The 13,658-nt window shown below is 31.9% G+C and overlaps 1 protein-coding gene across 1 annotated transcript; it reads left to right on the top strand.

Moving 5' to 3' along the window:
- The first annotated feature begins 12,496 nt into the window (after window positions 1–12,496).
- LOC130902924 (craniofacial development protein 2-like) lies at window positions 12,497–13,132 on the top strand. The gene has a single exon (XM_057815212.1). It carries the CDS (start codon window positions 12,497–12,499, stop codon window positions 13,130–13,132), a length of 636 nt encoding a protein of 211 aa, XP_057671195.1.
- Window positions 13,133–13,658: the final 526 nt, after the last annotated feature.

Raw genomic sequence — 13,658 nt, 5'->3', positions numbered from 1 at the left:
TCAAGTCCTCGATCGTATCATTGGCAAAATATCAAAATTAGAAGATAGAAAGGCATAGAGACATAAGATAATAATCAATTGATAAATCATAATTTGGATGGGCATAAATATAACAAATGCATTCGTACATAAAAAGTCCAAATCGGAAATGGAAACTACCAACCAAAATAATTGTTAACGTTAAGAAATAAACTGGAAAGATTATTAACTTATTTTTCAAAATGAAACAAATTCCTCATCTCACAACAAAATAAATATTTTTATGCAGTTATTAAGCAGCTCTGAGAAACCCTTGACTCGATGAGTACGAACAGAGTTGAAAAATATCCAGAAATGTAAAAAATGACAAACATTTTCTTAATAAGATGCATCAGCATCATTTGTGTTCATATGTCCACTTTTACAAGAAGAAAACAACATTCTCTGTAAATAAGCTAATTCTTTTATCAATTTCACAACAATTACTCTCCCGACTTGCTTTACTTCGTTGATGATTTCGTCCATTATGATATTGAACAGGATTGGGCTTAGGCTATACCCTTGTCTGATACCAGTTGCCACAGGTATTTTATTGCGTAATTTGTTTGCCGTTCTCACAAAGGTGTGTTTCTTTTTGTTAGTAGAGTTATAACATCAGTTAAGTGTATCCTATCAAACGCTTGGGTGAGATCAATGAAACACATAAAGGCTGCCTTATTAAACTCTATCGCTTTTTCAGTCATTTGGCGCATCTATAGCAGATCTGTTGTTTCTGAAACCTTGCTGTTCTTCACATATCCCGGTAGACATTACTTCTTCTGCTAAGATTTTAATGAATAGTTTCAGAACCTTTTTTCCCTTTTTGAAAATCGGTATTAAAATACTTTCTTTCCATTCAGATGGTACATTTTTGACCTCTAGTATTTTATTGAAGAGGGATTGTAGTTCATCATACAGTGTGTCGCCTCCATATTTGATCATTTCGTTTGTTATTTCGACGATGCCTGGGGCTTTTCTGTTTTTTATCTTGGCTATCATTTGTTGTATTTTATACACGGAGTAAATCCTATTTTGTATTCCATTGATGTTTTCATCTTCGTAGGGTAATTCCTGTGCTGATAGCTGATTAGCTTGTGTTGAACTATAAAGTTTTTCAAAATGTCTTTCCCATTCGTCTGACGTGATTTTTGTGCTTTTTATGTATTCGTTTATTGGTTTTCTCCTATCCCTCAGAAGATTCCATATTTTTTTCTGTCCTCCATATAAGCCATGTTCCATATCATTCGACAACTTCTCCCAGTGATCTCTTTTAATTTTTCCAATATTTTCGTTGACTCTATTTCTTACAGCTTTATAGTCATTATACGTTGTTGCATTGGATCTGTATTGCAGGTTCGATTTTCTTTTCTCTTCGGCTAGGATCTTGACTTCTTGTCTAAACCACGGTTTTGTATTTGTTCTTTCCCCTTTTTTATAGTCCTTCTTCCACAGGCTTCTTCTGTTGCTTGTAGTATATTAGTTCTTAGTTTTGTCCATGCTGTTTCGATGTCATCTGTCTCTTGGATATTATTAGCAGCAATTTTCTCTCTCAGCGTTTGTTGATAAAGGTATTTTGTGGATTCGTCTGATAGGGATTCTATATTCAATTTGCTTACTTCTTCTATAGGTCTGTTACAAGAACGTTGAATGGTTGTTCGCATTTCTGCCATTACAAGCTGGTGGTTTATTCCTGCATTTGCAGAAGTTAGAGATCTATTGTCCTGTATTCTTGTCGGATCAGGCTGGCCATACGTCCAGGTTTGGCCGGGAGAGTCCCGTCTCAGACCACTTTTTTGGCCGTCCCGTCGGTTTCCGAAAATAATCTACAATGTCCCGGTTTCAATGAAATAATGCCAAAAATAAATATTTTTACAAATCTAAGTAATAACTTACTTATCAGTCTGGTCTAATGTATTAACTCTGTGTGTACAAGTACAGTCGTATAAGTGTACTCGGTTTTGTGAACTTCGTCTATGTAAACTTGTGATTTGTAAGTGTCATATAGTAATGTGAATAATGTCTCTCTCAAAACAGCAAAAACGGTTATGTGTTTTCAATGACGATTTGGAGAGAGAATTCAAGTTTATTAAAACTGACATTTCTACTACTGACAGATCAAAAGTAGTGTGCAAAACCTGTGGTGTCCATTTTTCTGTCGCTCATGGAGGAAGAAATAATATTACTTAACATACAAAAACGAAAAAACATAAAGATGCTGACTCAGCATTGCTGAGAAAGCTGCCAGCAGTTCTTCTACTTTGCAACATTTTATATCGACACCGGTGATAAAATTTCTGCACAAGAAGGCATGTTTGCTTATCATGCAATTGTTCATGTTGTACAAAACTTGCAGTGGATTTTACTACAAACAGTTCCGTCATGGAGTGATATCCAGACCAGCCTGTCTAATCTAAATGCCAAGTAGATAAAGTAAATATCTGAGGATCAAGCTGAAGAAACCAAACTCTTTGACCATTGGCAGTGGGTAAAAGAGATTGTGTCTGAAAACATAAAGGAATGGAACAGAGTGGACAAAAAACAAAGGCTAAAACTCCTGTTGACGAGAGATGGAAGCAAATATTTTCAAAGCTTAATAGTGAGGACATCGCATATGATGCTATTTTGACAGTAGTTGAATTTGCAATGTGTTTGCCAGGAATCAGTGCTCCCGTAGAACGAGTTTTTTCTATTATGAACAATTTATGGACATCTGAAAAATCACGTCTTGATGTTATGACAATGAGTTCAATGTTGATGGTTCGAGTAAATTTTAAATACACTTTGACCAGTTTTACGAGATGCTTTTGAAAAACAAAAATGTATTGAGACAGATAAGTTCTTCCCAAAAGTACTTTTGGTATGATAAAGATAAAGCTGATGAGCAGGCTGGACCCTCAAACAGACTAGGTGGTCCAACAGACAAACAAAGTTTTTAACTCAACAGACTTTCCATGTGTAGCCAAAGTTACAAATATCACTAAATAATTAAATGCAAACTATAAGTTTTATCTACAGTGGGAACAATAAATTGGAAGAAAATAAATAACTTTAGTTTTGATTCAACAACAAACTCAACCCATTCCCAAAAAGTCTAAGGTAAACCGCCCTAATTAATTACAATCACCTACTTAACACCATTGATTTTAAATTCTTATTCTGTCCATATAATAGCCTCCGCCAAATATTTTAATGTATGGAATTTGTTTTTTGGAATAAGCTACAGACTGAGAAATATTTATATAGCTTTTTACTTTGTTTGTACAAATAAGAATCAAATTGTAATTACGTAATGTATAGTTGTTTTCTGTCCTCGTGTATTTTCGAATGTATATTTATGTTGTGGTTTATGTGGGTAGAAGGTGTTATTAATTTTTTCACCACTCTCATTGATTGTTTCTTCGTTAAATCGATTTTTGATACCGGGAATAAGTTCATCGCCAATTCTTGCATTGAAAGATTATTATTTCATTATGATTGGGTATACCGTATAAGACTGTTTGTAATGTCTGATAGAATATATCTATATCCGCCTGTGTTTTGCTGCTGTCGGGTGCGTAGATACTTATTATATGCGTTGGTCTTGATTTTTGTAGATTGATCGTTGCCTAAAGTATTCTGTCGTTAACGTATATTATATTGCTGATTTGGTTCTCGTAGCTTTCGTGTAGCAGTAAGATAACTTCTGAAGTTGCTCTTTCATTTTTATCCTTGCCGCTGTATATTAGAATGTAGTTTCCATATTTGCTGTTGCCTTTGCCCTTCTTTTTAGTCTCTGAAAGGGCGCATATATCTAATTTGTGTCTTTTTATTTCGAGTGAAGTTTCTTGGTCTTTATTATTAAATAATGTTACATTCCAGCATCCAATTCTAAGTAAAGTCGTGTTCTTTTTACGCATAAACCTTTTTCTCGCCAGGTTGTCATTAATTAATCCAGTCAAATCCGAGGCTAATCCGTTGGATCTCTGAGCACTTTATTTTTTTACCCAAGCAGGTCGCTAGCCTCACTTGGAACCCTCCTCTTATACCCGGGCTTGGGACCGGCTATGAAACCACTAAGCTACTAAGTCCACCCAGCGATATCACAGGCAGAGTTGTGAAATATATATATTGTAAAAAGTTAATTGACCTATAAAAAAATAAATTTGCTTTACGTCACTGATACTCCCCTATGGAATGAAAAAAAACTAAGACTAATATGTCATTTGAAAAACATCTAAATACTCAAAAATATTTCACTTGAACAAATCTATTTAAATTGCTTTCTCAATATTTAGTAAACAAAGGCAGCCATTTTATCACAAACGAATACAGATTTATAGCAATGTAGCAAGTGGTAACACAAACATCATTCATCATTAAATTATAATAAAAATAATAAATATCACAAAAGTTATTGTTATCAGACTAGTTTGAGATTTTCTCAAAGGAAACAAAATATCGGTCAAATTCCTCTTTCTAATACAACTGTAAGATAAAGAATAGATGAAATGTCAGATGCAGTAAAACATTCAGTGGCTACAGTTTTAAAACAAAGTGAGTACTTTTCACTTCAACTTGATGAAAGTACTGATGTTGCTGCCCAGGCTAATCTATTAGCCTTTGTTAGGTTTGAATTTAATGAAAGCATAGAAGAAGAACTGCTCTCTTGTAAGACTTTTTCATAAAAACAACAGGACAAGATATTTTTAAATATCTCGATGATTTAATTACAGAAATTGATTGCCAGAGTGAGGGCAGTCGCCCCTTCTGCTAAGTGGATGCACTGTAACTTGGACAGAGAAGCTCTTAACGTCAAAGGTTTCAATGGAAACCTGAAAGGAATGATAATTCCTTGTTTCTTATTGTCTTCAACATCATTTTACACTTCTGACTTTTTGTTTCTTGTTCTTTGTTTCCAGCATAATTTTCCTCATCATGGCTCTTTTTCACATTACTTTCATCTTTTTTTTTGACTTCTGCTTTCTTTATTATCTTTCAATATCAGAGTTATTATTTTATTTTTATATTCATTATCAAATTCCACATATTTATGTATTTAGATTTGATTCCAGAGCCAATATCCATTGTTTGAGTATCCTATCAATGGAATTTTATTATTCTTCTTGTCTAATTTTGGTTTTTTGAATATTTTTGGCATAGGCATCTGACCCAAATAGGGGCTACGTCTTTTATCAAGTTCCCTTGGTTGATTTCGATCTGAAAGGATATGATTATACTCACCTGTCACAGTCGAGTGCCCTTCAAATTTATCTGTTTCCACATTACTCGATATTGATGATTATTTTAAAAAATGATTAATCGTGATAAATTAACATCCGTGCACTTTTTTATACCATAAATTTCGCATGTATACTTTTGAATTGTTTCCTTCATCTCCTTATATTCGATCTTACCAAGATTACTAAGTAAAGCAAACATTTCTTGATATTTTACATTATTCATTAAAATATTGAAAGGTCTGGCTTTACCTTTTTTAAAGAAACTACAGGTATAGTCACAACCTGTATACGCGTGAAACCCGGGCAATGCGTTGCACATTTTTTCACCTAAAAAGTTCGCTAATTTGGTACAATTAATACATTCATCACCGTCTTTACTGTATGTTGAACTTAAGAGCACAATTTCAAAACGCAGTAATTTAAAAATATTTCCTAATAAAATTATCTGATGATTTTATCATTATTTTAGAGTTATCAGCGCACTTATTTATATGGTAAATTATCCGAGTGTCAGCTTCTTCATGCAGACATTCTAATCGTTTCTCTATTTTAATAATTATATTATTACTTACAGAATACGAATAGCAAAATCAAAATTCAATCTTAAACCTAACAATTCTAGATTCAAATCGATCAGGATTAGTGTTGCATTCGTTAATGAATTGTATTTTTTTGTCTTCACCAATTTTGTGAGCTTGTAACAAATAATTAGCAACGTTATCTGATACAGCACGACCAGTAACAATATTAAACATCAATACTCTAATTCACGATGGGTATCGTCATTTTGAGAAACGATAATTTCATCGATTATTTTCGATATTATATTCGTACGCATGCTGTGGCTTGTTGCCCAACGCTGTCTGGCTGCTACTAAAGTGCTGAAGTGTGTGATACCGGTTAATAAACTTGCATCGTCCGCGTTAATTGTTTGCTCTAATGTCAAATCAACAGGCGATCTAGAAAGATTGGTGTTAGTTCTTTTCACACCGACGCTCCTTTCAAGAAATCATGGAATAATTGAGAATTTGTTTTCTTTATCTTGAATAAGATTGCAATAGTATAAAATAATCCATCGACAATAATTTTGCTGATTAAATACGAAAAACCAGTCAGCCATACTATATAACGAATCAATATATAAGTCAAAATCACTACTTCGAATGCTTCTAGAAAATCTAAAATACAGATTTACCATTTCAATATATTGCCAATAAAATTGAGCTGTTTTGCCGTGCTTGCCGGTACATATTTCTTCAATATATAATATATATTTATTAATTATATCTCCTAATGGTGAAGAAATTTGAATAGGTTGCGTGCACTCGACTGGAGTTTAAATTATCAATTATTAACGCAATGTTTAACAGTGGATGAATGCGTTTGCACCTGTTAAAATGTTTACTAGATAGAAAACCATTGACGGAACCGGCTGCCAAAACTTGTGCATCAACTAAAATGTCAGTAATACCACTAGATTCAATAAAAGTTCCAATAGCTCTAAAGAATGCCATTTTTATATGAAAGCCTCCTAAATTAATAAATAAATTATCGAATTTCGGTTTTTCGCAATTTTGTATTTGCATTGTCATTTTAGCAATTGCAAGATCATAACTAACAATAATCAGCTCTTGATTACATTGACTTGCAACTTTTTGTGAGATATTCATAGTCTCATGTATCACAGCATATGAAGTTGGTTAATAATGTATTTAGAAAAGATATGTAGATAATTGAACATGCATAGACATGGAACGTATGAGTTCATTGATTTTTTAAACTAAGTCGACAGTTAGGTGTGAGTAAATAAAAGGTGTCGACCAATTTTTTTTAGTGATGTTAGAGTTACAGAATTAATTAAAAAAAAATTATTAATGTATTTGCAAAAGATATACAGATAATTAAATAATTAAACATACATAGAGATGAATTGTATAAGCATAGGCTCTTTAATTCTTTAAACTAAGTCGACAGTCAAATCCGGACAAATAAAAGGTGTCGACCAATTTTTTTCAGTCATTGAAGCAAAGGTAAAAATCAAGCAACTTCAGGGGCGTTGACCTCTAGACCTATGGTTTTATTGTTCATACCCCAAAAATGATTAATGCCTCCGATTACATATTTCATGATTCGTTAATGCAGTTCTATTTTTTTATCGTATTGATGACCTCTTAGTCTATTTTCTAAATACTGAGATTTTTGCCATATATATATATATATATATATATATATATATATATATATATATATATATATATATATATATAATATATATATATAATATATATAATAAGGAAAAATTAATTGTTCTTATTAGCACAAAGTTCTAAGTTGATTTCATCTATAAATCAATATAAATAAGCAAATTGTCAGTATCATATTTTGATGAAGGCCTAAAGAAAGGTCCAAACGTCAAAATTCATCTTTATTTTTAAATTATCAAAAGAAACTAATTTTAAGACAGAAGAGACCTAAAATCAAATATATTTAGATGAATTAATATATCAAAAGGTCTAAGAAATTGAAGAAATTATTGGTTGTTGTACTAATAGATGGAGTATTGTCAGTATATATTCTCAGTAGTTCTAGAATCACGAATTCCATTTATTATTTATTCTGCTACTTTTTTATTTTTTTCTGCATCCTTATATTTTAAAATTTCAGTAACTGTTTTAATGATGTCCTCAAAAGTATATTCTTCCTCTTTTAAACCTATCCAAAACTTTATATCTCCATTTTCTGATTCTGCTTGATTGCGATTGGTTTTTTCTATCAGATCACCAGATGCAACATTTTCTTACAGACAAATTAAGAAATTACTATATTTAAAATAGGTATTTTCTCCTTTTCCTTCATTCGCAAAGTTATCCTAAAATCCACTTGATGAAGGACTTGCTTTTCCACTACATTCACTTTGTGATTCCTCTTCAGTCTTGTTATTTGATTCTGAATTTGGACTTGAATCAACAAATTTTCTCACCTTTTCGACTCTTGAATCTTCATTAATATTAAGTTATTTATTATGAGTAATGCAGTTCTGTTTTTAAAAGCTTTTGTAAATCAAAACCTGACAAATTTTCCTTAAAGCTTATCCTTATATTCTCATTCAATGACATCAACAATTCTATAACTATATTTAAAAATACATGTTGGTCGCTTTAGATACTTTCACCAGGTCGACTTGAAAAATTGTAAAATTTTTGTCCGTATTTTTGTCCGGACATTGAAATTAGGAGTTACCTACATAATCATTGAAAAGTTTAATCAAGACAGATAAAGTTAAGTAAATGGATTACAAAAACACCTGCATGAAGATTATTAATAGAAACGAACACTATTATACCAAATAAGAAACAATTTTCTTTATAGAGAAATTTCTAATTTTAAATTAACTTCTATTAATGTGATTTTTCATTATAAGAAACTTTTTAATCCAGAAAAATGGCAAGTAACAAAAGCAGTTCTATACGAATCCCATAATATTATGGAAAAATTTGCTATTTTTTAAAGAGCATAAACTAGAAAATAACACAAGTAGTCGAATATTTCAAATCAGGGGCGACAATGGCCTTCCACTTTGGGATTCTCAAATATTTGGGGTTATCTACTCGGAAATAACGTTTTCATCACTATGTTTATGTATGATGTAACACACAATACCTATTTGTTGGGGTTTATCTAAGAGATACAAAAATTTTAAATTGATCACAGTATCCAGTACAAGATGAGTAATTATTGAACTTACCAATGAATTGGAAGTTGTTCTAATTCAGTCTGAGTAATGATAGTCTTTCCTTCAAGAAATAATCCATTGATGATTTGCAGTTATTACAAATACCAAAAACAGTTGATATCTTATGAATCATCTCTCTCTGTAAATTTTTGTATCTTTCGACCAAACGGAACAAATTACATATTTTGTTCGATGCCTTTAGTGAGTTACCAATTCAATCAACTAACCATTTGAAATTAAATTATACGCGGTAATATTTTTTGTTTTGTACAAAAGTAGTAGTAGTAGTAAATACACCACACAAATTATCCTCATCGCTTTCCCCCTTATGTTTTCTATTATCATCTTCATTCGCCATTCGAAGTATTATCTGATCTGGAATTGTCATTATTGCCATTCGTTTTCTTTATGTTTCTTTGACACATCTCAATTCGTCAATGTGCAATCCAATCAAATGTTTATTCCATATTTGTATCCATTCAGGTTAAAGATTATTATTGGAGGTATCTTTCGACTCCATTTTCTAATTATTCATACTTATACAATTCGAAATTATGTATTCAGTTCAGAAAAAAATCATGATCATTTACGTTTCAAACGATAAGCAGCGTTCTCACATATTTTCACCATCATTTTCCTCATCATGACTCTTCTTCACATTACTTTCATCTTGTTTTTCACTTCTGCTTTCTTCATAATCTTGATTTTCATAATCTTTCAAACTCCGGTTAATTATTTTACCTATATATTCTTCATCAAATTGCACTTCTCTATGTATTCCTATTTTATTGCAGAGCCGATATACTTCCTATCATCTGAAATTTCATATTTATCTTGTCTATTTTTGAGGGTTTTTGAAGATTTTTGGAATAAAAAAAGATGGATCATAAAACACATTACACTGAACGATGAAGCAAACTTAACGACAGTTTGTTATTGTTTTCCCACAGTCGAAAGCAAACAAGACATTATTCGAACATAGAAGTTATAATGAAAAAGGTAAAAATTGAGTTTTAAAAAATTGATAGAAACATATGATTCCATTATAGCTAGTTTCAAAGAAAATTAAATATTTTGATATATGTGTATTGAAGTAGTTTTAAAAATAATAAATTGATTCAATAATATATTTTGTTGTTGGACTAAGTGGTTTTTAAAATATGTATTTTGCCAATCTATTACAAGAGTTGAAAATATCCAATAAATCATTAAAAATTAAAACAAATTCAGCTGTAGCACCTGCATTATGGAAATATGTAGTAATATCGGTTCTCGATAAATAAAGAAGGGCATCTGGTGTAGTTTTACTTAAAATTTGGGTTGACAATTTAACTTTAATTTTTTCCTTTTCATAAAAAATTTGTCTTGTTTTAATTTTTGTCCCTAGCCTAAGTCCTTCATTATCTTGAAGCCTTACAAACTCCTCTAAATATCTTCACGCAATGACACTATTGTGTAGAGTTTTGTAAGTAGCTCAATCAATAATTACGAACTAATTTAACCATATGACAAGCATAGGGAAATATAAAAAGCTTTTCTTGGATGATGGGATAGTTAAAAAATGTTTTTAAAGAATTTAAATTTGAAAAATCTGCCGTTAAAGACTTAACCTTTTGCCAATTGACCAACGCACCATCAAATATCATTGACAAAACATTTACCCCACTTTCATGCATAAATTCATCGCACTTTTTTACTAGATTAGCTTTTTCGCTACCACAATGTCTTTGTAAAAAAAGTACCCAAAAGGTCCCTTGCTTCTGTTAATTCATCAGTTCTCACATTTGTTCCAATGTCGACATATACTGTAAATTTTTTTCCTCTCCATTCAATTCGTCTTATTTTTGCAATTTCATCCCAAAACCAATTGCATACAATTTCCCTGTCACAAAATTCTTTTGATTTTGGTTTTAGAGCACTTAAAGCTTCTTTGCTCCAGCAATGAATAGTAACTTAATGTTACAGTAAACGACCTTAACTCTGAAGAATCCTTTACTTCTTGCTTCCAGCATTCTTTTCAAAATTTCATTAGTGCTACCTGGAATGGAAGCCTAAAAAAAGTTCATCAAACACCAAATAAGTGTATTTGATTAAAATGAAGCAAAATAGTTAATAAAATAAATTTATTGATAACCTGTTTATAGAAAATCTATTATTCATGAGAAAATTGTTATTTACCAACAAAATTTTTTCGGCATTTTCATAATTAAATATCTTAGAACAGATACCAGAGATTTTGATGAATTTACTTTAGACTCTAGTCTTTGATCAGGTTGATAGAGTCGCTTAATATTTTTTCTTTGGAGAGCCACTGTATTTTTCAGATTACTCATATTTTTTTTGGCCTCTTCGGTATATCGAAATCAGAACTGCTGAGATTTCCTGCAAATTCCTGTTTTTTTTTGGAAACTCAATACCAATGACATTATAAGATCATTCTTCTTGTTTATTTAAAAGAGTTATTCTCACTTTCAAAAGTTAAAGTTTCAGATGAGTAAAATAATTCAATTTCTGAAAATTTGGATGAAGCGGACTTTCAGACTCTTTCAGACTAATGTAAACTACAAAATATGCAATAAGTATGCATAACAACATTTTTCGAAGAGACAATAAATACCTTTCAGATGTTGAGTCTAAACACTGCCAAGAAATATCCGGTTTAATAGCTCCAAATTTAACATAACTTTTTGCCTGAAAACAATATTCTCTGTAAATAAGATAATTGAGATAATTCTCTTATCAATTACACATTCTTTTTCAAAAATATTCTTCCATTGAAAATCGACTCTTTTGAAATGAGAGCAACAAATATAAACTGCTTCCGGTAAATCTTTTTGCTGTATTTTCAATGCAGCTCGTTATGTCTTTGCTCCATCTACGTACGAAATCTACAATTTTATATTGTAAAAAGTTAATCGATTTATTAACAAATAAGTTTGCGTTACGCCACTTATACTCACCTATGGAATGAAAAAAACTAAGGCTAATATGTTACTTGAAAAATATCTAAACACTCTAAAACATTTCTCTTGAACAAATCTGTTTAAATTGCTTTCTCAATATAGTACACAAAGGCATCCATATTATTATATTGGAATTTTGGATTGTGAATGAAGTGAAGTTAACTTATATTTTTGTAAATCTTGTTATTTTCAAACTAAAACTCTTCAGACGTTGTTTCTGTTTGCCAATGAACACGAGAATTGTTCAGAAAATGGGAGAGTTTTGAAATTAAGAAAAATTATCTCGTACACCTCTCTCGGGGGTTTTCACCTTGGCTCAGTAACTTTCAATATCCAGGGAGCGATGCCGGCGGTAGCATAGCTACTGGTAGGGCCATCCTTGCCGGTAAGGTCTCGAAGAGATGAAAGTGAAGCTAAGAAAACCCACAACGGTGAGGCGTCTGACCCAGAGTGGGCGGCTTCAAACAGCGTCTGTATCTCCATGTTAGGAGCGGCTGAAATACACACTCGCCAACACGCAATGGCAAGCGTGGCGTTTTATTTGCCAAAAAACCCTCAAAGTTATGTCGAGTTTTAAAACAATTACGGAACGACCCCAGGCAAGTAGGATAGATCGTCCAAAATCTTGTGCTGAAGAAACTTCAGTCAGTCCCATGGATTCTGGGGGGGACAAAAAACCGACAAGCAAATCAAGTAGAAACACTAAGATCTTTAAAATCGTAACCTACAATGTAAGAACATTATCGTCAAGTAGTAAACTTCTAGAAATGGAAGAGGAGATTAAGGACATAAGCTGGGATATAATCGGTTTATGTGAAACAAGAAGAAAAGAAGAACAACTTCTTAAATTGAAGTCCGGACATCTCTTTTATCAAAATGAAAATCCCAACAGCCCTGACGGTGATATAGGATTCTTAATAAACAAACGACTTGAAAAATCAATAGTCACTCTAAAGACTATATCAGACAGAGTGGCATATATAACACTTTCCATAAGTAAAAGGTATGAAATTAAAATTATTCAAGTATACGCTCCTACGACAGCCCACACAGATGAGGAAGTTGACATCTTCTATGGTGACATAGAAATAGCACTTAAAGAGAATCGATGCTACTATACTATATTATGGGGGACTTTAACGCCAAAATTGGAAAACAAACAGATATGTCGGAGGTGGCAATTGGAAGCTTTGGAATAGATGGTCGAAATGAGAGAGGACAGACATTGATAGATTTCCTGCACAATCAAAAGTTATATGTAAACAACAGCTTCTTTCAAAAGAAATTGCATAGACGATGGACTTGGGTAAACCCAAATGGAAGAACAAAAAATGAAATAGACTTCTTTATCGCGACGCGGAAAAGATTTGTCACAGATGTTACAGTTCTAAATAAATTCGGTATAGGGAGTGATCATAGAGCTGTAAGAGCAACTGTAAGAATAAACGCCAGAAATGAACGACAAAAAATGATAAGAAAGAAACAACAAATAAAGTGGGAGACCCCAAAAGATATTGATGCGTATAATACTTTCTTAACTGAATCCCTGAACACGAACCAGTCACTAGACATAAACATATTAAATGAAGAAATCACTGGAACAATATTAAAAGCACAACAAAAATACTGTAAAAGAGATGGAGATAAAGAAGAAGAAATAAGCAAAAATACAAAAGATCTAATTAGACAAAGAAGACTTCTAGTAGAACAACAAAAGGAAGATAC

The sequence above is a fragment of the Diorhabda carinulata genome, chromosome Y, assembly GCF_026250575.1.
Source record: "Diorhabda carinulata isolate Delta chromosome Y, icDioCari1.1, whole genome shotgun sequence".
Taxonomy (NCBI): Eukaryota; Metazoa; Arthropoda; class Insecta; order Coleoptera; family Chrysomelidae; genus Diorhabda; species Diorhabda carinulata.
This window is presented reverse-complemented; position numbering and strand designations above follow the sequence as displayed.